General features: G+C 41.2%; 1 protein-coding gene across 2 annotated transcripts in view; it reads left to right on the top strand.

Annotated features, from left to right (window-relative positions):
- LOC100371746 (armadillo-like helical domain-containing protein 3) overlaps positions 1-23,838 on the top strand; it is a 99,971-nt gene that overhangs the window by 59,127 nt on the left and 17,006 nt on the right. For both annotated transcript variants that reach the window (XM_085498173.1, XM_085498174.1), the window contains exons 18-23: positions 442-507; positions 980-1,110; positions 2,839-2,927; positions 4,282-4,364; positions 6,094-6,220; positions 16,693-16,768. In XM_085498173.1, coding sequence (XP_085354299.1) covers positions 442-507; positions 980-1,110; positions 2,839-2,927; positions 4,282-4,364; positions 6,094-6,220; positions 16,693-16,768 — 572 coding nt within the window. The remainder of the gene's footprint in view (positions 1-441; positions 508-979; positions 1,111-2,838; positions 2,928-4,281; positions 4,365-6,093; positions 6,221-16,692; positions 16,769-23,838) is intronic.

Consider the following 23,838-nt stretch of genomic DNA (forward strand, 5'->3'; position numbering starts at 1 on the left):
TATTCTCACTTGCATTGCAAAGGTAGGTTCTTGTATTAGTAAACTATGTATGATTATTCTCACTTGCATTGCAAAGGTAGGTTCTTGTATTAGTAAACTGTGTATGATTATTCTCACTTGCATTGCAGAGGTAGGTTCTTGTATTAGTAAACTGTGTATGATTATTCTCACTTGCATTGCAAAGGTATGTTCTTGTATTAGTAAACTGTGTATGATTATTCTCACTTGCATTGCAGAGGTAGTTGCTTGTATTAGCATGGATGAAGCTTGGTTTTTTCATTATTATCTGACAATTAAAGTTGAATTCTGAGATCATAATGGGTGAAATATTTGATGCTCTCTATTTGCATGAATTGTGGAAAATGTCATGATCTTTTATATGTACATTGTAATCCTGTCAAGTTATTGTTATTAATCACATTGATGTGTCTTGTATTTTAGGACCAGTATGCAAACTCTTTCCTACACGATGCCAATATGACATTTCGTGTTCCTTTGTACAGAGCTGTAAGTAACAGAACAAATTCACATCTGCACTATACAGATTACCTTATTAATCTGAGTTTCTCAATTTGTTTTCCATCTTTGAAAATATTTTTTCTGTTATCTCTATCTGTTACCTTTTCTCAACCCCTTGTCTAAGAAAGAATGTAACTTGAGACAGAGTTGCATTCACACCAACCAACCACCACCATCACGAAGTTATATATATTCTTGTATGGTTTTATAAACACTGTATTATTATTTTTTTTTGTATATAAATATTGTTTTTATTACTAGATAATTGGCTAAATAATAGGCAAATGTAATTGTTATACCAGATTAATTTGTATTTATTTATTCATTCTTTATTTTATTTATTTTTTATTTTCCCTCTCCTTCTCTTAATTTCTCTTCCCATATACCACTATGTAGTGTAATTTTTTTTGCGTTGTATGTTTGTTTTATTGTAACAAAACACTGTATTATTACCTTTTAGCCAATGAGACATCGTAAACCCATAGCTGACAAGAATCTACCAGCAAGGCCATTAGCATGTGCACTCTTAGATTTAATGGTAGAGTTCATCATGAGTCACATGATGAAGAATTTACCTATAGATCATTACCTGTAAGTTATGTCACTTTAAAAGTTGTACTCAGATGTGATCGGTAATTTTAGACTGAGTGCTATTATACATTTGGTTGTGTTAATATATCAACTTTATGAGACAAATTTGCAAAACATACCAACCTGAGTGTAAACCTGGGAAGTCTTATTGTAATTTGCAAAAGATACCAACCTGAGTGTAAACCTAGGGAGTCTTAATGTAATTTGCAAAACATACCAACCTGAGTGTAAACCTGGGGAGTCTTAATGTAATTTGCAAAATATACCAACCTGAGTGTAAACCTGGGGAGTCTTATTGTAATTTGCAAAACATACCAACCTGAGTGTAAACCTGGGGAGTCTTAATGTAATTTGCAAAACATACCAACCTGAGTGTAAACCTAGGGAGTCTTATTGTAATTTGCAAAACATACCAACCTGAGTGTAAACCTGGGGAGTCTTAATGTAATTTGCAAAACATACCAACCTGAGTGTAAACCTGGGGAGTCTTAATGTAATTTGCAAAAGATACCAACCTGAGTGTAAACCTGGGGAGTCTTATTGTAATTTGCAAAACATACCAACCTGAGTGTAAACCTAGGGAGTCTTAATGTAATTTGCAAAACATACCAACCTGAGTGTAAACCTGGGGAGTCTTAATGTAATTTGCAAAACATACCAACCTGAGTGTAAACCTGGGGAGTCTTATTGTAATTTGCAAAACATACCAACCTGAGTGTAAACCTGGGGAGTCTTAATGTAATTTGCAAAATATACCAACCTGAGTGTAAACCTGGGGAGTCTTAATGTAATTTGCAAAACATACCAACCTGAGTGTAAACCTGGGGAGTCTTAATGTAATTTGCAAAACATACCAACCTGAGTGTAAACCTGGGGAGTCTTGATGTAATTTGCAAAACATACCAACCTGAGTGTAAACCTGGGGAGTCTTATTGTAATTTGCAAAACATACCAACCTGAGTGTAAACCTGGGGAGTCTTGATGTAATTTGCAAAACATACCAACCTGAGTGTAAACCTGGGGAGTCTTAATGTAATTTGCAAAAGATACCAACCTGAGTGTAAACCTGGGGAGTCTTATTGTAATTTGCAAAACATACCAACCTGAGTGTAAACCTGGGGAGTCTTAATGTAATTTGCAAAACATACCAACCTGAGTGTAAACCTGGGGAGTCTTAATGTAATTTGCAAAACATACAACCTGAGTGTAAACCTGAGGAGTCTTGATGTAATTTGCAAAACATACCATCCTGAGTGTAAACCTGGGGAGTCTTAATGTAATTTGCAAAACATACCAACCTGAGTGTAAACCTGGGAAGTCTTAATGTAATTTGCAAAACATACCAACCTGAGTGTAAACCTGGGGGGTCTTAATGTAATTTGCAAAACATACCAACCTGAGTGTAAACCTGGGGAGTCTTAATGTAATTTGCAAAACATACCAACCTGAGTGTAAACCTGGGGAGTCTTGATGTAATTTGGCAAAATGTGGTTGAAATAGAGCTAAGGTGATATCACCACAATTGAAAACAGCCTATTTTTACCTATTTGTAATAGGGAAGCTTTGATGCTGTATCTTGGTGTTGCCAACATTGATTAGGTGTGTTTGGGTGTCGGGAACACGTATCTGAAACCACAGTTACTGACTTGCTTTGTATCATGGTATTTTCTTCTTCTAATGAATCCAGTATTGTCATGGTAACTAAAACATTTTTTATTTCATATATAGACGATGCTTGGGTATTGTGCATAGAGTATTGTGTTATCAGAAGAAGTGCAGAGTTAGGTTACAATATACTTGGAAACAGTTATGGACAGGTAAGAATGGTGAAGTTAGGCATTAGTGTTCATCTGTGAACTGGTAAATGTGAAGGTAAATGAAGAGGGAGGCATTAGTGTGCAGGTGAATATGAAATTGCACTTTAACGTGCATCTATGTGCATCTGTGAACAGGTAGATGCAAAGTTAGGCATTAGTGTGCATCTGTGAACAGGTAGATGCAAAGTTAGGCATTAGTGTGCATCTGTGAACAGGTAGATGCAAAGTTAGGCATTAGTGTGCATCTGTGAACAGGTAATTGGGCAGTTAGGCATTAGTGTGCATCTGTGTTCAGGTAATTGGGGAGTTAGGCATTAGTGTGCATCTGTGTTCAGGTAATTGGGGAGTTAGGCATTAGTGTACATCTGTGTTCAGGTAATTGGGGAGTTAGGCATTAGTGTACATCTGTGTTCAGGTAGATGCAAAGTTAGGCATTAGTGTGCATCTGTGAACAGGTAGATGCAAAGTTAGGCATTAGTGTGCATCTGTGAACAGGTAATTGGGCAGTTAGGCATTAGTGTGCATCTGTGTTCAGGTAATTGGGGAGTTAGGCATTAGTGTGCATCTGTGTTCAGGTAATTGGGGAGTTAGGCATTAGTGTACATCTGTGTTCAGGTAATTGGGGAGTTAGGCATTAGTGTGCATCTGTGAACAGGTAGATGCAAAGTTAGGCATTAGTGTGCATCTGTGAACAGGTAGATGCAAAGTTAGGCATTAGTGTACATCTGTGGTCAGGTAATTGGGCAGTTAGGCATTAGTGTGCATCTGTGTTCAGGTAATTGGGGAGTTAGGCATTAGTGTGCATCTGTGGTCAGGTAATTGGGGAGTTAGGCATTAGTGTGCATCTGTGGTCAGGTGATTGGGGAGTTAGGCATTAGTGTGCATCTGTGGTCAGGTGATTGGGGAGTTAGGCATTAGTGTGCATCTGTGTTCAGGTAATTGGGGAGTTAGGCATTAGTGTACATCTGTGTTCAGGTAATTGGGGAGTTAGGCATTAGTGTACATCTGTGTTCAGGTAATTGGGGAGTTAGGCATTAGTGTGCATCTGTGGTCAGGTAATTGGGGAGTTAGGCATTAGTGTGCATCTGTGGTCAGTTAATTGGGGAGTTAGGCATAAGTGTGCATCTGTGGTCAGGTAATTTGGGAGTTAGGCATTAGTGTGCATCTGTGGTCAGGTAATTGGGGAGTTAGGCATTAGTGTGCATCTGTGTTCAGGTAATTGGGGAGTTAGGCATTAGTGTACATCTGTGTTCAGGTAATTGGGGAGTTAGGCATTAGTGTACATCTGTGTTCAGGTAATTGGGGAGTTAGGCATTAGTGTGCATAAATTCAGTTTATTTTGTATTTTTTACAGCACTTGTGAGCTTATTGAAATTTTTCTTGTCCAATGAATCTTCATTACTTCCGAAATACAATATATTTTACTTGTCACATAAGGTAAGTAAGCCCTCTCTTATTGCAGAAATATTCATTGGTTTGTCAGGAAATGATGCATGATAAATGTTGTAGACTTTCTGTATTCAGGTAAAGTCAGGTGAGCTATCCAATGTGAGACAGTTAATACATTTTTGAATGTATAATTCATTGAGTGCAAATGATGGGAATACATTTAATTTTCCCAAGTGAATGCAAATCTCTGCAAAAAACAAATATTCTGAGACTATAAATAAATATATCCGGTATATGTTTTGGAAACAATCACTCATAGACAGGTTTTAATTTTCATTGATAACTGAAATTTGCTGTAAATTATATTCTTATGAAAAACTGTGTAAAATAAAACCCCTAAAAGACTAAAATTAGATGTCAATTGAAATTAACGCTTTCATAGTGTACTGAAAACCTCAAAAGGAGTAAACAAATATTTGACACAAATAGTGTACTTTACAAATGAGCATTACGTGATATGGTTAATTATTTATGAGGATTTATGATTTGGACAAACAGCGATGTTGTCCCCAGAATAAAAAAAATGGATGTGTTGTGGCTAATTTGCATATTAATTAAACCCGTACACACATAATGCATATGTACAGTACTGATAATTTATTAACAACAAACAAAATGGCAGATCTAAACATGCTATCAATTGGAAACCTTTTCCTGCATATGATTGAATCCTGTGTGCAGCTACCCTATCTGTCTGTATATATGTATGTATATCACTTTTTTTCTTCCATCATTATCTCAAGAACCACTAATCAAATTTTGATTAAACTTGGTTCATAGATTTGATTAGGTTTTGGTAGAAATCCATGCATATTAATTATCTAATTTGAATGATAATTAGCTAATTTTTAGCTGTTCCATGCCTTTTCCACTGATATCTAAGGAACCAGTTATTGGATTTTGATGAAACTTGGTACATAGATGCTCTGAACTAATGCACAGATTTGATTTTGGGTAAACATTTTGGCTTTTCCACTGATATCTCCAGTACTATCATCACATTTCAATAACATTTGGTACATAAATGTTCTAAGACAATAGACAGACCTGATTAATTTTGGGTTAAAATCTCTACATATTAATTACCTAATTTGCATAATTAAATCAATTTTATTCTTTCACACTGATGTCTATAGTACTAATTATTCCATTTCAATGAAACTTGGTATGTAGATGCTCTAGGACAATGTGCAAACCTGATTAGTTTTGGGTTAATATCTGTTCATATTAATGACCTGATTTGCATAATTAATTTTTCCATCAATATCTCAAGTACAAGTAATTTAGAATTAATTTGTAAGTGTCTCTAATACTCTCAGCACACGGGAGTTCTTTCTAAGCTTTATTTGATTTTATTGTGTTTTTTTATTCGTAATATATGTCTCTTGTTATTAATTGGTTCATAAATAAACTGTTAGGTATGTAATACAAATTTTCTTAAAACCTTGCCGTGTAGCGCGGATCTCGTGGATGGGTTTTATGTTCTCTGCACGTAATAAGCTCGGTGGTCGAGGAGAAGACGTGTAGTGACGTGAAGGCAGGCGATTAGGTGCCGTATGCGAGCGCCGGTTCGAGTTACGCACACAGTACATGTTTACTATGATTTGACGTAGTACTTACCTTGCCGTTTATTCAAAGTTATTTGCTTACTAAGACAAATGATGTTGAATATATGTGACTCACACATAAAATCATTGTATATTTTTCCATATTTCAGGTTGTTGTAATATTTAATTTATTTATTACCTATGGTGATACATTTCTTCCAAGTCCACACAGTTATGATGAGTTATATTATGAAATTATTCGTATGCATCAAGTTTTTGATAATCTATATTCAATGGGTAAGTGCATTGTTAACACTTTTCTATAATTTATTTGTTAATTGGGACTAAATGGACCTAAGTTGCCATTGACCACAGATCAGAATCCCGTAAAAAATAAAATAAATGTGTGTAAAAGGTGTATCATTATTTTATGGGAAAAAAATCTATAGATGTCACAATTCTAAAAAAACATACCCCAAGACAGGTCTATAAACCAATATATTGATTTCGTTTAATAACTATAAGGTATATAATATTTACATGAGTTTAGATTATTGTTATAAAATTCAGTAGTAAAGTAAAATACAACACTCACTCTTCATAAATTTGGAGGGGTTGACAAATTCTGTAAGCAATTGACATATTCTGTCTGGTTGTTTTAGAATTAACATTAACATTAGAATGGAATTACAGAGTAATTCAACCTCAATTCTTTGTGGATGTGAATGAAATTATCCATATAAGCCAGTAGATACATGAATTGTGTTGAACATAATACAGACATTTGACATGAGTAGTAATGACTTGTGTGATACAGAAACAATTGTCTCTTTGTTAATGAGTTGTTCTGTTTATATCCTGTTTACAGCGGTAGCTGTTATTAGCGGCAAGAATTTGTCCGACCCTGGTTGGTTAACAAAGTTAATGTTTAATTGTTTCATTCATTCATTCATTAAATTAACATTTCCGTAGAAATCAGTTTGGTTCATAGGGTGAATACTCAGTTTGGATTAATACAAAACTCTGGGTACCAGTAACCACTTGTTATTATCTTTATTCTGGGTGATTTCTTCAGCACAATAAAGTCTTTGTCTGCCCAGACATAAATAAATTGCTATAAAATACAAGGCGAATAAAACTTATGAAACCAAATAATGATAAGGTTTCTTATGAATAATGTACGTTGAAGTTTATAATGCAATGAAATAACCAGAAAAAAAGTTACTAACATTACTAAAACATGTAATTAATAATTAAGAAGTCTGAAAAATTGCCTTAAAAAAATATTTACGCTCTGCTGACCTAACTTCCAGCAAAAGCTTGTTAAAAAAGCCAAAGCTAGGGCTCTTGTAAGAAAAACTTTTTTTTTTTGGGGGGGGGGGGAGGGCCTTGGTACAACTAAATCAGTATGAGACATTGACCTAGTTTGATGAGTGCGGATAATTTTAACAACTAGGCACCAGATCATTCATAGCCTTATATGCTACAACACTCCTTTGTGAAACTTGATACATTATAACATTGATTCCATTTTAATTCATTGAACATAACTACAGTAGGTACAGGATAGGAGTAGTATTTACCCACTTACCATGGGAAACATATGTACAAGTTTGGGGATGTAGTATTTACCCACTTACCATGGGAAACATATGTACAAGTTTGGGGATGTAGTATTTACCCACTTACCATGGGAACATATGTACAAGTTTGGGGATGTAGTATTTACCCACTTACCATGGGAAACATATGTACAAGTTTGGGGATGTAGTATTTACCCACTTACCATGGGAAACATATGTACAAGTTTGGGGATGTAGTATTTACCCACTTACCATGGGAAACATATATACAAGTTTGGGGATGTAGTATTTACCCACTTACCATGGGGAACATATGTACAAGTTTGGGGATGTAGTATTTACCCACTTACCATGGGAACATATGTACAAGTTTGAGGAAGTAGTATTTACCCACTTACCATGGGAAAAAATATGTACAAGTTTGGGAATGTAGCATTTACCCACTTACCATGGGAAACATAGGTACAAGTTTGGGGATGTAGTATTTACCCACTTACCATGGGAAACATATGTACAAGTTTGGGGATGTAGCATTTACCCACTTACCATGGGAAACATGTGTACAAGTTTGGGGATGTAGTATTTACCCACTTACCATGGGAAACATATGTACAAGTTTGGGGATGTAGTATTTACCCACTTACCATGGGAAACATATGTACAAGTTTGGGGATGTAGTATTTACCCACTTACCATGGGGAACATATGTACAAGTTTGGGGATGTAGTATTTACCCACTTACCATGGGAACATATGTACAAGTTTGAGGAAGTAGTAATTACCCACTTACCATGGGAAAAAATATGTACAAGTTTGGGAATGTAGCATTTACCCACTTACCATGGGAAACATAGGTACAAGTTTGGGGATGTAGTATTTACCTACTTACCATGGGAAACATATGTACAAGTTTGGGGATGTAGTATTTACCCACTTACCATGGGAAACATGTGTACAAGTTTGGGGATGTAGTATTTACCCACTTACCATGGGAAACATATGTACAAGTTTGGGGATGTACCGGTAGTATTTACCCACTTACCATGGGAAACATATGTACAAGTTTGGGGATGTAGTATTTACCCACTTACCATGGGGAACATATGTACAAGTTTGGGGATGTAGTATTTACCCACTTACCATGGGAACATATGTACAAGTTTGAGGAAGTAGTAATTACCCACTTACCATGGGAAAAAATATGTACAAGTTTGGGAATGTAGCATTTACCCACTTACCATGGGAAACATAGGTACAAGTTTGGGGATGTAGTATTTACCTACTTACCATGGGAAACATATGTACAAGTTTGGGGATGTAGTATTTACCCACTTACCATGGGAAACATGTGTACAAGTTTGGGGATGTAGTATTTACCCACTTACCATGGGAAACATATGTACAAGTTTGGGGATGTACCGGTAGTATTTACCCACTTACCATGGGAAACATATGTACAAGTTTGGGGATGTAGTATTTACCCACTTACCATGGGAAACATATGTACAAGTTTGGGGATGTAGTATTTACCCACTTACCATGGGGAACATATGTACAAGTTTGGGGATGTAGTATTTACCCACTTACCATGGGAACATATGTACAAGTTTGAGGAAGTAGTATTTACCCACTTACCATGGGAAACATATGTACAAGTTTGGGAATGTAGCATTTACCCACTTACCATGGGAAACATATGTACAAGTTTGGGGATGTAGTATTTACCCACTTACCATGGGAAAAAATATGTACAAGTTTGGGAATGTAGCATTAACCCACTTACCATGGGAAACATAGGTACAAGTTTGGGGATGTAGTATTTACCCACTTACCATGGGCAACATATGTACAAGTTTGGGGATGTAGCATTTACCCACTTACCATGGGAAACATATGTACAAGTTTGGGGATGTAGTATTTACCCACTTACCATGGGGAACATATGTACAAGTTTGGGGATGTAGTATTTACCCACTTACCATGGGAACATATGTACAAGTTTGGGGATGTAGTATTTACCCACTTACCATGGAAAACATATGTACAAGTTTGAGGAAGTAGTATTTACCCACTTACCATGGGAAACATATGTACAAGTTTGGGAATGTAGCGTTTACCCACTTACCATGGGAAACATATGTACAAGTTTGGGGATGTAGTATTTACCCACTTACCATGGGAAAAAATATGTACAAGTTTGGGAATGTAGCATTTACCCACTTACCATGGGAAACATAGGTACAAGTTTGGGGATGTAGTATTTACCCACTTACCATGGGAAACATATGTACAAGTTTGGGGATGTAGCATTTACCCACTTACCATGGGAAACATATGTACAAGTTTGGGGATGTAGTATTTACCCACTTACCATGGGAAACATATGTACAAGTTTGGGGATGTAGTATTTACCCACTTACCATGGAAAACATATGTACAAGTTTGGGGATGTAGTATTTACCCACTTACCATGGGAAACATATGTACAAGTTTGGGGATGTAGTATTTACCCACTTACCATGGGAAACATATGTACAAGTTTGGGGATGTAGCATTTACCCGCTTACCATAGGGGATGTAGCATTTACCCACTTACCATGGAAAACATATGTACAAGTTTGAGGAAGTAGTATTTACCCACTTACCATGGGAAACAGATACAAGTTTGGGAATGTAGCATTTACCCACTTACCATGGGAAACATATGTACAAGTTTGGGGATGTAGTATTTACCCACTTACCATGGGAAACATATGTACAAGTTTGGGGGATGTAGTATTTACCCACTTACCATGGGGAACATATGTACAAGTTTGGGGATGTAGTATTTACCCACTTACCATGGGAACATATGTACAAGTTTGAGGAAGTAGTATTTACCCACTTACCATGGGAAACATATGTACAAGTTTGGGAATGTAGCATTTACCCACTTACCATGGGAAACATATGTACAAGTTTGGGGATGTAGCATTTACCCACTTACCATGGGAAACATAGGTACAAGTTTGGGGATGTAGTATTTACCCACTTACCATGGGAAACATGTACAAGTTTGGGGATGTAGCATTTACCCACTTACCATAGGGGATGTAGCATTTACCCACTTACCATGGGAAACATATGTACAAGTTTGGGGATGTAGTATTTACCCACTTACCATGGAAAACATATGTACAAGTTTGGGGATGTAGTATTTACCCACTTACCATAGGAAACATATGTACAAGTTTGGGGATGTATTTACCCACTTACCATGGGGAACATATGTACAAGTTTGGGGATGTAGTATTTACCCACTTACCATGGAAAACATATGTACAAGTTTGAGGAAGTAGTATTTACCCACTTATCATGGGAAACATATGTACAAGTTTGGGAATGTAGCATTTACCCACTTACCATGGGAAACATATGTACAAGTTTGGGGATGTAGTATTTACCCACTTACCATGGGAAAAAATATGTACAAGTTTGGGAATGTAGCATTTACCCACTTACCATGGGAAACATAGGTACAAGTTTGGGGATGTAGTATTTACCCACTTACCATGGGAAACATATGTACAAGTTTGGGGATGTAGCATTTACCCACTTACCATAGGGATGTAGCATTTACCCACTTACCATGGGAAACATATGTACAAGTTTGGGGATGTTGCATTTACCCACTTACCATGGGAAACATGTACAAGTTTGGGGATGTAGTATTTACCCACTTACCATGGGAAACAAAGGCATTTACCCACTTACCATGGGAAACATAGGTACAAGTTTGGGAATGTAGCATTTACCCACTTACCATGGGAAACATAGGTACAAGTTTGGGAATGTAGCATTTACCTACTTACCATTGGAAACATAGGTACAAGTTTGGGAATGTAGTATTTACCCACTTACCATGGGAAACAGGTACAAGTTTGGGAATGTAGTATTTACCCACTTACCATGGGAAACATGTACAAGTTTGGGGATGTAGTATTTACCCACTTACCATGGGAAACATAGGTACAAGTTTGGGGATGTAGTATTTACCCACTTACCATGGGAAACATAGGTACAAGTTTGGGGATGTAGTATTTACCCACTTACCATGGGAAACAAAGGCATTTACCCACTTACCATGGGAAACATAGGTACAAGTTTGGGAATGTAGCATTTACCCACTTACCATGGGAAACATAGGTACAAGTTTGGGAATGTAGCATTTACCTACTTACCATTGGAAACATAGGTACAAGTTTGGGGATGTAGTATTAATACCCACTTACCATGGAAAATATGTACGAGTTTGGGAATGTAGCATTTACCCACCTACCATGGGAAACAGGTACAAGTTTGGGAATGTAGCATTTACCCACTTACCATGGGAAACATATGTACAAGTTTGGGGATGTAGCATTTACCCACTTACCATGGGAAACATATGTACAAGTTTGGGGATGTAGCATTTACCCACTTACCATGGGAAACATATGTACAAGTTTGGGAATGTAGCATTTACCCACTTACCATGGGAAACAGGTACAAGTTTGGGAATGTAGCATTTACCCACTTACCATGGGAAACATATGTACAAGTTTGGGAATGTAGTATTTACCCACTTACCATGGGAAACAAAGGCATTTACCCACTTACTATGGGAAACATAGGTACAAGTTTGGGAATGTAGCATTTACCCACTTACCATGGGAAACATATGTACAAGTTTGGGAATGTAGTATTTACCCACTTACCATGGGAATCAAAGGCATTTACCCACTTACCATGGGAAACATAGGTACAAGTTTGGGAATGTAGCATTTACCCACTTACCATGGAAACATAGATACAAGTTTGGGAATGTAGCATTTACCCACTTACCATGGGAAACATATGTACAAGTTTGGGAATGTAGTATTTACCCACTTACCATGGGAAACAGACATTTACCCACTTACCATGGGAAACATAGGTACAAGTTTGGGAATGTAGCATTTACCCACTTACCATGGGAAACAGATACAAGTTTGGGAATGTAGCATTTACCCACTTACCATGGGAAACATATGTACAAGTTTGGGGATGTAGTATTTACCCACTTACCATGGAAAACATATGTACAAGTTTGAGGAAGTAGTATTTACCCACTTACCATGGGAAACAGATACAAGTTTGGGAATGTAGCATTTACCCACTTACCATGGGAAACATATGTACAAGTTTGGGGATGTAGTATTTACCCACTTACCATGGAAAACATATGTACAAGTTTGAGGAAGTAGTATTTACCCACTTACCATGGGAAACAGATACAAGTTTGGGAATGTAGCATTTACCCACTTACCATGGGAAACATATGTACAAGTTTGGGGATGTAGTATTTACCCACTTACCATGGGAAACATATGTACAAGTTTGGGGGATGTAGTATTTACCCACTTACCATGGGGAACATATGTACAAGTTTGGGGATGTAGTATTTACCCACTTACCATGGGAACATATGTACAAGTTTGAGGAAGTAGTATTTACCCACTTACCATGGGAAACATATGTACAAGTTTGGGAATGTAGCATTTACCCACTTACCATGGGAAACATATGTACAAGTTTGGGGATGTAGCATTTACCCACTTACCATGGGAAACATAGGTACAAGTTTGGGGATGTAGTATTTACCCACTTACCATGGGAAACATATGTACAAGTTTGGGGATGTAGCATTTACCCACTTACCATAGGGGATGTAGCATTTACCCACTTACCATGGGAAACATATGTACAAGTTTGGGGATGTAGTATTTACCCACTTACCATGGAAAACATATGTACAAGTTTGGGGATGTAGTATTTACCCACTTACCATAGGAAACATATGTACAAGTTTGGGGATGTATTTACCCACTTACCATGGGGAACATATGTACAAGTTTGGGGATGTAGTATTTACCCACTTACCATGGAAAACATATGTACAAGTTTGAGGAAGTAGTATTTACCCACTTATCATGGGAAACATATGTACAAGTTTGGGAATGTAGCATTTACCCACTTACCATGGGAAACATATGTACAAGTTTGGGGATGTAGTATTTACCCACTTACCATGGGAAAAAATATGTACAAGTTTGGGAATGTAGCATTTACCCACTTACCATGGGAAACATAGGTACAAGTTTGGGGATGTAGTATTTACCCACTTACCATGGGAAACATATGTACAAGTTTGGGGATGTAGCATTTACCCACTTACCATGGGAAACATATGTACAAGTTTGGGGATGTTGCATTTACCCACTTACCATGGGAAACATGTACAAGTTTGGGGATGTAGTATTTACCCACTTACCATGGGAAACATAGGTACAAGTTTGGGGATGTAGTATTTACCCACTTACCATGGGAAACAAAGGCATTTACCCACTTACCATGGGAAACATAGGTACAAGTTTGGGAATGTAGCATTTACCCACTTACCATGGGAAACATAGGTACAAGTTTGGGAATGTAGCATTTACCTACTTACCATTGGAAACATAGGTACAAGTTTGGGAATGTAGTATTTACCCACTTACCATGGGAAACAGGTACAAGTTTGGGAATGTAGTATTTACCCACTTACCATGGGAAACATGTACAAGTTTGGGGATGTAGTATTTACCCACTTACCATGGGAAACATAGGTACAAGTTTGGGGATGTAGTATTTACCCACTTACCATGGGAAACATAGGTACAAGTTTGGGGATGTAGTATTTACCCACTTACCATGGGAAACAAAGGCATTTACCCACTTACCATGGGAAACATAGGTACAAGTTTGGGAATGTAGCATTTACCCACTTACCATGGGAAACATAGGTACAAGTTTGGGAATGTAGCATTTACCTACTTACCATTGGAAACATAGGTACAAGTTTGGGGATGTAGTATTAATACCCACTTACCATGGAAAATATGTACGAGTTTGGGAATGTAGCATTTACCCACCTACCATGGGAAACAGGTACAAGTTTGGGAATGTAGCATTTACCCACTTACCATGGGAAACATATGTACAAGTTTGGGGATGTAGCATTTACCCACTTACCATGGGAAACATATGTACAAGTTTGGGGATGTAGCATTTACCCACTTACCATGGGAAACATATGTACAAGTTTGGGAATGTAGCATTTACCCACTTACCATGGGAAACAGGTACAAGTTTGGGAATGTAGCATTTACCCACTTACCATGGGAAACATATGTACAAGTTTGGGAATGTAGTATTTACCCACTTACCATGGGAAACAAAGGCATTTACCCACTTACCATGGGAAACATAGGTACAAGTTTGGGAATGTAGCATTTACCCACTTACCATGGGAAACATATGTACAAGTTTGGGAATGTAGTATTTACCCACTTACCATGGGAATCAAAGGCATTTACCCACTTACCATGGGAAACATAGGTACAAGTTTGGGAATGTAGCATTTACCCACTTACCATGGAAACATAGATACAAGTTTGGGAATGTAGCATTTACCCACTTACCATGGGAAACATATGTACAAGTTTGGGAATGTAGTATTTACCCACTTACCATGGGAAACAGACATTTACCCACTTACCATGGGAAACATAGGTACAAGTTTGGGAATGTAGCATTTACCCACTTACCATGGGAAACAGATACAAGTTTGGGAATGTAGCATTTACCCACTTACCATGGGAAACATATGTACAAGTTTGGGGATGTAGTATTTACCCACTTACCATGGAAAACATATGTACAAGTTTGAGGAAGTAGTATTTACCCACTTACCATGGGAAACAGATACAAGTTTGGGAATGTAGCATTTACCCACTTACCATGGGAAACATATGTACAAGTTTGGGGATGTAGTATTTACCCACTTACCATGGAAAACATATGTACAAGTTTGAGGAAGTAGTATTTACCCACTTACCATGGGAAACAGATACAAGTTTGGGAATGTAGCATTTACCCACTTACCATGGGAAACATATGTACAAGTTTGGGGATGTAGTATTTACCCACTTACCATGGGAACATATGTACAAGTTTGGGGATGTAGTATTTACCCACTTACCATGGAAAACATATGTACAAGTTTGAGGAAGTAGTATTTACCCACTTACCATGGGAAACAGATACAAGTTTGGGAATGTAGCATTTACCCACTTACCATGGGAAACATATGTACAAGTTTGGGGATGTAGTATTTACCCACTTACCATGGAAAACATATGTACAAGTTTGAGGAAGTAGTATTTACCCATTTACCATGGGAAACATAGGTACAAGTTTGGGAATGTAGCATTTACCCACTTACCATGGGAAACAAAGGCATTTACCCACTTACCATGGGAAACATAGGTACAAGTTTGGGAATGTAGTATTTACCCACTTACCATGGGAAACAAAGGCATTTACCCACTTACCATGGGAAACATAGGTACAAGTTTGGGAATGTAGTATTTACCCACTTACCATGGGAAACATATGTACAAGTTTGGGAATGTAGCATTTACCCACTTACCATGGAAAACATATGTACAAGTTTGGGGATGTAGTATTTACCCACTTACCATGGAAAACATATGTACAAGTTTGAGGAAGTAGTATTTACCCACTTACCATGGGAAACATATGTACAAGTTTGGGAATGTAGCGTTTACCCACTTACCATGGGAAACATAGGTACAAGTTTGGGAATGTAGCATTTACCCACTTACCATGGGAAACAAAGGCATTTACCCACTTACCATGGGAAACAAAGGCATTTACCCACTTACCATGGGAAACAAAGGCATTTACCCACTTACCATGGGAAACAAAGGCATTTACCCACTTACCATGGGAAACAAAGGCATTTACCCACTTACCATGGGAAACAAAGGCATTTACCCACTTACCATGGGAAACAAAGGCATTTACCCACTTACTTCTCTTGATGCAGCATATCATATTTCTTCATGCGTGTGTATAAAATTACAGAGTTTTGCATTACCAATATGGCTTGTGTATTTTTTAAAGCAACATGAGAATCATTCTAATTGGTCATTTTTTTTAAATACATAGGTGTTATGCTAATGAACATGGTAATAGGATTGGCATTACAATATCAGTTTCATCATCATGGCTGATAGTAAGTGTACTCTATAACGTGATAATAATTGTATTCATATTTTCCAGCACTGCGTTATTCAACAAATGGTGGAGAGTATAATGATTCTGCGGCACAGCTTACGAGTAATCTTGTAAATATTAGGTAAGTACTATTCAACATTTCAAATGCTGTAGGGCAATTCCAAAGTAGGAGGGACATGAGGGAAAAAAAAGAAATCACTATTTTATTCTATATATGGTAGGAATTTATTCACAAGACCCCAGCCTCCCAGAAAAAAGTTGTTCTGAATTAGACCCATAATTTTTATCATGAATGCGCCTTCAAATATATGTTACATGCTTTCAAGCCTTTAGAGCCCCTTTAGTCTTGAAATGCTTCCTAATTTGGGTTGCTTTATGCTAACACTATCAATTAGAAAAGTATTGGACAATACACTTCACAATATGTACAAAACTTACAGAATTCAAGAATTGTGTACTGTTCTCTGTGTACAGTCAGTCAGCCTTGTGTACAGTCAGCCCTGTGTACAGTTCTCTGTGTACAGTCAGTCAGCCCTGTGTACAGTTCTCTGTGTACAGTCGGTCAGCCTTGTGTACAGTCAGTCAGCCCTGTGTGCAGTTCTCTGTGTACAGTCAGTCAGCCCTGTGTACAGTTCTCTGTGTGCAGTCGGTCAGCCCTGTGTACAGTTCTCTGTGTACGGTCAGTCAGCCCTGTGTACAGTTCTCTGTGTACAGTCAGTCAGCCCTGTGTACAGTTCTCTGTGTACAGTCAGTCAGCCCTGTGTGCAGTCGGTCAGCCTTGTGTACAGTTCTCTGTGTACAGTCAGTCAGCCCTGTGTACAGTTCTCTGTGTACGGTCAGTCAGCCCTGTGTACAGTTCTCTGTGTACGGTCAGTCAGCCCTGTGTACAGTTCTCTGTGTACAGTCAGTCAGCCCTGTGTACAGTTCTCTGTGTACAGTCAGTCAGCCCTGTGTGCAGTTCTCTGTGTACAGTCAGTCAGCCCTGTGTGCAGTCGGTCAGCCCTGTGTACAGTTCTCTGTGTACAGTCAGTCAGCCCTGTGTACAGTTCTCTGTGTACGGTCAGTCAGCCCTGTGTACAGTTCTCTGTGTACGGTCAGTCAGCCCTGTGTACAGTTCTCTGTGTACAGTCAGTCAGCCATGTGTACAGTTCTCTGTGTACAGTCAGTCAGCCCTGTGTACAGTTCTTTGTGTACAGTCAGTCAGCCCTGTGTACAGTTCTCTGTGTACAGTCAGTCAGCCCTGTGTACAGTTCTCTGTGTGCAGTCAGTCAGCCCTGTGTGCAGTTCTCTGTGTACAGTCAGTCAGCCTTGTGTACAGTCAGCCCTGTGTACAGTTCTCTGTGTACAGTCGGTCAGCCTTGTGTACAGTTCTCTGTGTACAGTCAGTCAGCCCTGTGTACAGTTCTCTGTGTACAGTCGGTCAGCCCTGTGTACAGTTCTCTGTGTACAGTCGGTCAGCCCTGTGTGCAGTTCTCTGTGTACAGTCAGTCAGCCTTGTGTACAGTCAGCCCTGTGTGCAGTTCTCTGTGTACAGTCAGTCAGCCCTGTGTACAGTTCTCTGTGTACAGTCAGTCAGCCCTGTGTACAGTTCTCTGTGTACAGTCAGTCAGCCCTGTGTACTGTTCTCTGTGTACAGTCAGTCAGCCCTGTGTGCAGTTCTCTGTGTACAGTCAGTCAGCCTTGTGTACAGTCAGCCCTGTGTACAGTTCTCTGTGTACAGTCAGTCAGCCCTGTGTACAGTTCTCTGTGTGCAGTCGGTCAGCTCTGTGTACAGTTCTCTGTGTGCAGTCAGTCAGCCCTGTGTACAGTTCTCTGTGTACAGTCGGTCAGCCTTGTGTACAGTTCTCTGTGTACAGTCAGTCAGCCCTGTGTACAGTTCTCTGTGTACAGTCAGTCAGCCCTGTCTACAGTTCTCTGTGTACAGTCGGTCAGCCCTGTGTACAGTTCTCTGTGTACAGTCGGTCAGCCTTGTGTACAGTTCTCTGTGTACGGTCAGTCAGCCCTGTGTACAGTTCTCTGTGTACGGTCAGTCAGCCCTGTGTACAGTTCTCTGTGTACAGTCAGTCAGCCCTGTGTACAGTTCTCTGTGTACAGTCAGTCAGCCCTGTGTGCAGTCGGTCAGCCTTGTGTACAGTTCTCTGTGTACGGTCAGTCAGCCCTGTGTACAGTTCTCTGTGTACAGTCAGTCAGCCCTGTGTACAGTTCTCTGTGTACAGTCAGTCAGCCCTGTGTACAGTTCTCTGTGTACAGTCAGTCAGCCCTGTGTGCAGTCGGTCAGCCTTGTGTACAGTTCTCTGTGTACGGTCAGTCAGCCCTGTGTACAGTTCTCTGTGTACAGTCAGTCAGCCCTGTGTGCAGTCGGTCAGCCCTGTGTACAGTTCTCTGTGTACAGTCAGTCAGCCCTGTGTACAGTTCTCTGTGTACGGTCAGTCAGCCCTGTGTACAGTTCTCTGTGTACAGTCAGTCAGCCCTGTGTACAGTTCTCTGTGTACAGTCAGTCAGCCCTGTGTACAGTTCTCTGTGTACAGTCAGTCAGCCCTGTGTGCAGTCGGTCAGCTCTGTGTACAGTTCTCTGTGTGCAGTCAGTCAGCCCTGTGTACAGTTCTCTGTGTACAGTCGGTCAGCCTTGTGTACAGTTCTCTGTGTACAGTCAGTCAGCACTGTGTACAGTTCTCTGTGTACAGTCGGTCAGCCCTGTGTACAGTTCTCTGTGTACAGTCGGTCAGCCCTGTGTACAGTTCTCTGTGTACAGTCAGTCAGCCCTGTGTACAGTTCTCTGTGTACAGTCGGTCAGCCTTGTGTACAGTTCTCTGTGTACAGTCAGTCAGCCCTGTGTACAGTTCTCTGTGTACAGTCGGTCAGCCTTGTGTACAGTCAGCCCTGTGTACAGTTCTCTGTGTACAGTCGGTCAGCCTTGTGTACAGTTCTCTGTGTACAGTCAGTCAGCCCTGTGTACAGTTCTCTGTGTACAGTCGGTCAGCCCTGTGTACAGTTCTCTGTGTACGATCAGTCAGCCCTGTGTACAGTTCTCTGTGTACAGTCAGTCAGCCCTGTGTGCAGTTCTCTGTGTACAGTCAGTCAGCCTTGTGTACAGTCGGTCAGCCCTGTGTGCAGTTCTCTGTGTACAGTCAGTCAGCCTTGTGTACAGTCAGCCCTGTGTGCAGTTCTCTGTGTACAGTCAGTCATCCCTGTGTACAGTTCTCTGTGTACAGTCAGTCAGCCCTGTGTACTGTTCTCTGTGTACAGTCAGTCAGCCCTGTGTGCAGTTCTCTGTGTACAGTCAGTCAGCCTTGTGTACAGTCAGCCCTGTGTACAGTTCTCTGTGTACGGTCAGTCAACCCTGTGTACAGTCAGTCAGCCCTGTGTACAGTTCTCTGTGTACAGTCAGTCAGCCCTGTGTGCAGTCGGTCAGCCCTGTGTACAGTTCTCTGTGTACAGTCAGTCAGCCCTGTGTACAGTTCTCTGTGTACGGTCAGTCAGCCCTGTGTACAGTTCTCTGTGTACAGTCAGTCAGCCCTGTGTACAGTTCTCTGTGTACAGTCAGTCAGCCCTGTGTACAGTTCTCTGTGTACAGTCAGTCAGCCCTGTGTGCAGTCGGTCAGCTCTGTGTACAGTTCTCTGTGTGCAGTCAGTCAGCCCTGTGTACAGTTCTCTGTGTGCAGTCAGTCAGCCCTGTGTACAGTTCTCTGTGTACAGTCGGTCAGCCTTGTGTACAGTTCTCTGTGTACAGTCAGTCAGCACTGTGTACAGTTCTCTGTGTACAGTCGGTCAGCCTTGTGTACAGTCAGCCCTGTGTACAGTTCTCTGTGTACAGTCGGTCAGCCTTGTGTACAGTTCTCTGTGTACAGTCAGTCAGCCCTGTGTACAGTTCTCTGTGTACAGTCGGTCAGCCCTGTGTACAGTTCTCTGTGTACGGTCAGTCAGCCCTGTGTACAGTTCTCTGTGTACAGTCGGTCAGCCCTGTGTACAGTTCTCTGTGTACGGTCAGTCAGCCCTGTGTACAGTTCTCTGTGTACAGTCAGTCAGCCCTGTGTACAGTTCTCTGTGTACAGTCAGTCAGCCCTGTGTGCAGTCGGTCAGCCTTGTGTACAGTTCTCTGTGTACGGTCAGTCAGCCCTGTGTACAGTTCTCTGTGTACAGTCAGTCAGCCCTGTGTACGGTTCTCTGTGTACAGTCAGTCAGCCCTGTGTACAGTTCTCTGTGTACAGTCAGTCAGCCCTGTCTACAGTTCTCTGTGTACAGTCGGTCAGCCCTGTGTACAGTTCTCTGTGTACAGTCGGTCAGCCTTGTGTACAGTTCTCTGTGTACGGTCAGTCAGCCCTGTGTACAGTTCTCTGTGTACGGTCAGTCAGCCCTGTGTACAGTTCTCTGTGTACAGTCAGTCAGCCCTGTGTACAGTTCTTTGTGTACAGTCAGTCAGCCCTGTGTACAGTTCTCTGTGTACAGTCAGTCAGCCCTGTGTACAGTTCTCTGTGTGCAGTCAGTCAGCCCTGTGTGCAGTTCTCTGTGTACAGTCAGTCAGCCTTGTGTACAGTCAGCCCTGTGTACAGTTCTCTGTGTACAGTCGGTCAGCCTTGTGTACAGTTCTCTGTGTACAGTCAGTCAGCCCTGTGTACAGTTCTCTGTGTACAGTCGGTCAGCCCTGTGTACAGTTCTCTGTGTACAGTCGGTCAGCCCTGTGTGCAGTTCTCTGTGTACAGTCAGTCAGCCTTGTGTACAGTCAGCCCTGTGTGCAGTTCTCTGTGTACAGTCAGTCAGCCCTGTGTACAGTTCTCTGTGTACAGTCAGTCAGCCCTGTGTACAGTTCTCTGTGTACAGTCAGTCAGCCCTGTGTACTGTTCTCTGTGTACAGTCAGTCAGCCCTGTGTGCAGTTCTCTGTGTACAGTCAGTCAGCCTTGTGTACAGTCAGCCCTGTGTACAGTTCTCTGTGTACAGTCAGTCAGCCCTGTGTACAGTTCTCTGTGTGCAGTCGGTCAGCTCTGTGTACAGTTCTCTGTGTGCAGTCAGTCAGCCCTGTGTACAGTTCTCTGTGTACAGTCGGTCAGCCTTGTGTACAGTTCTCTGTGTACAGTCAGTCAGCCCTGTGTACAGTTCTCTGTGTACAGTCAGTCAGCCCTGTCTACAGTTCTCTGTGTACAGTCGGTCAGCCCTGTGTACAGTTCTCTGTGTACAGTCGGTCAGCCTTGTGTACAGTTCTCTGTGTACGGTCAGTCAGCCCTGTGTACAGTTCTCTGTGTACGGTCAGTCAGCCCTGTGTACAGTTCTCTGTGTACAGTCAGTCAGCCCTGTGTACAGTTCTCTGTGTACAGTCAGTCAGCCCTGTGTGCAGTCGGTCAGCCTTGTGTACAGTTCTCTGTGTACGGTCAGTCAGCCCTGTGTACAGTTCTCTGTGTACAGTCAGTCAGCCCTGTGTACAGTTCTCTGTGTACAGTCAGTCAGCCCTGTGTACAGTTCTCTGTGTACAGTCAGTCAGCCCTGTGTGCAGTCGGTCAGCCTTGTGTACAGTTCTCTGTGTACGGTCAGTCAGCCCTGTGTACAGTTCTCTGTGTACAGTCAGTCAGCCCTGTGTGCAGTCGGTCAGCCCTGTGTACAGTTCTCTGTGTACAGTCAGTCAGCCCTGTGTACAGTTCTCTGTGTACGGTCAGTCAGCCCTGTGTACAGTTCTCTGTGTACAGTCAGTCAGCCCTGTGTACAGTTCTCTGTGTACAGTCAGTCAGCCCTGTGTACAGTTCTCTGTGTACAGTCAGTCAGCCCTGTGTGCAGTCGGTCAGCTCTGTGTACAGTTCTCTGTGTGCAGTCAGTCAGCCCTGTGTACAGTTCTCTGTGTACAGTCGGTCAGCCTTGTGTACAGTTCTCTGTGTACAGTCAGTCAGCACTGTGTACAGTTCTCTGTGTACAGTCGGTCAGCCCTGTGTACAGTTCTCTGTGTACAGTCGGTCAGCCCTGTGTACAGTTCTCTGTGTACAGTCAGTCAGCCCTGTGTACAGTTCTCTGTGTACAGTCGGTCAGCCTTGTGTACAGTTCTCTGTGTACAGTCAGTCAGCCCTGTGTACAGTTCTCTGTGTACAGTCGGTCAGCCTTGTGTACAGTCAGCCCTGTGTACAGTTCTCTGTGTACAGTCGGTCAGCCTTGTGTACAGTTCTCTGTGTACAGTCAGTCAGCCCTGTGTACAGTTCTCTGTGTACAGTCGGTCAGCCCTGTGTACAGTTCTCTGTGTACGATCAGTCAGCCCTGTGTACAGTTCTCTGTGTACAGTCAGTCAGCCCTGTGTGCAGTTCTCTGTGTACAGTCAGTCAGCCTTGTGTACAGTCGGTCAGCCCTGTGTGCAGTTCTCTGTGTACAGTCAGTCAGCCTTGTGTACAGTCAGCCCTGTGTGCAGTTCTCTGTGTACAGTCAGTCATCCCTGTGTACAGTTCTCTGTGTACAGTCAGTCAGCCCTGTGTACTGTTCTCTGTGTACAGTCAGTCAGCCCTGTGTGCAGTTCTCTGTGTACAGTCAGTCAGCCTTGTGTACAGTCAGCCCTGTGTACAGTTCTCTGTGTACGGTCAGTCAACCCTGTGTACAGTCAGTCAGCCCTGTGTACAGTTCTCTGTGTACAGTCAGTCAGCCCTGTGTGCAGTCGGTCAGCCCTGTGTACAGTTCTCTGTGTACAGTCAGTCAGCCCTGTGTACAGTTCTCTGTGTACGGTCAGTCAGCCCTGTGTACAGTTCTCTGTGTACAGTCAGTCAGCCCTGTGTACAGTTCTCTGTGTACAGTCAGTCAGCCCTGTGTACAGTTCTCTGTGTACAGTCAGTCAGCCCTGTGTGCAGTCGGTCAGCTCTGTGTACAGTTCTCTGTGTGCAGTCAGTCAGCCCTGTGTACAGTTCTCTGTGTGCAGTCAGTCAGCCCTGTGTACAGTTCTCTGTGTACAGTCGGTCAGCCTTGTGTACAGTTCTCTGTGTACAGTCAGTCAGCACTGTGTACAGTTCTCTGTGTACAGTCGGTCAGCCTTGTGTACAGTCAGCCCTGTGTACAGTTCTCTGTGTACAGTCGGTCAGCCTTGTGTACAGTTCTCTGTGTACAGTCAGTCAGCCCTGTGTACAGTTCTCTGTGTACAGTCGGTCAGCCCTGTGTACAGTTCTCTGTGTACGGTCAGTCAGCCCTGTGTACAGTTCTCTGTGTACAGTCGGTCAGCCCTGTGTACAGTTCTC

The sequence above is a fragment of the Saccoglossus kowalevskii genome, chromosome 4 (genome assembly GCF_978046115.1).
Source record: "Saccoglossus kowalevskii chromosome 4, keSacKowa6.1, whole genome shotgun sequence".
Classification (NCBI taxonomy): Eukaryota; Metazoa; Hemichordata; class Enteropneusta; family Harrimaniidae; genus Saccoglossus; species Saccoglossus kowalevskii.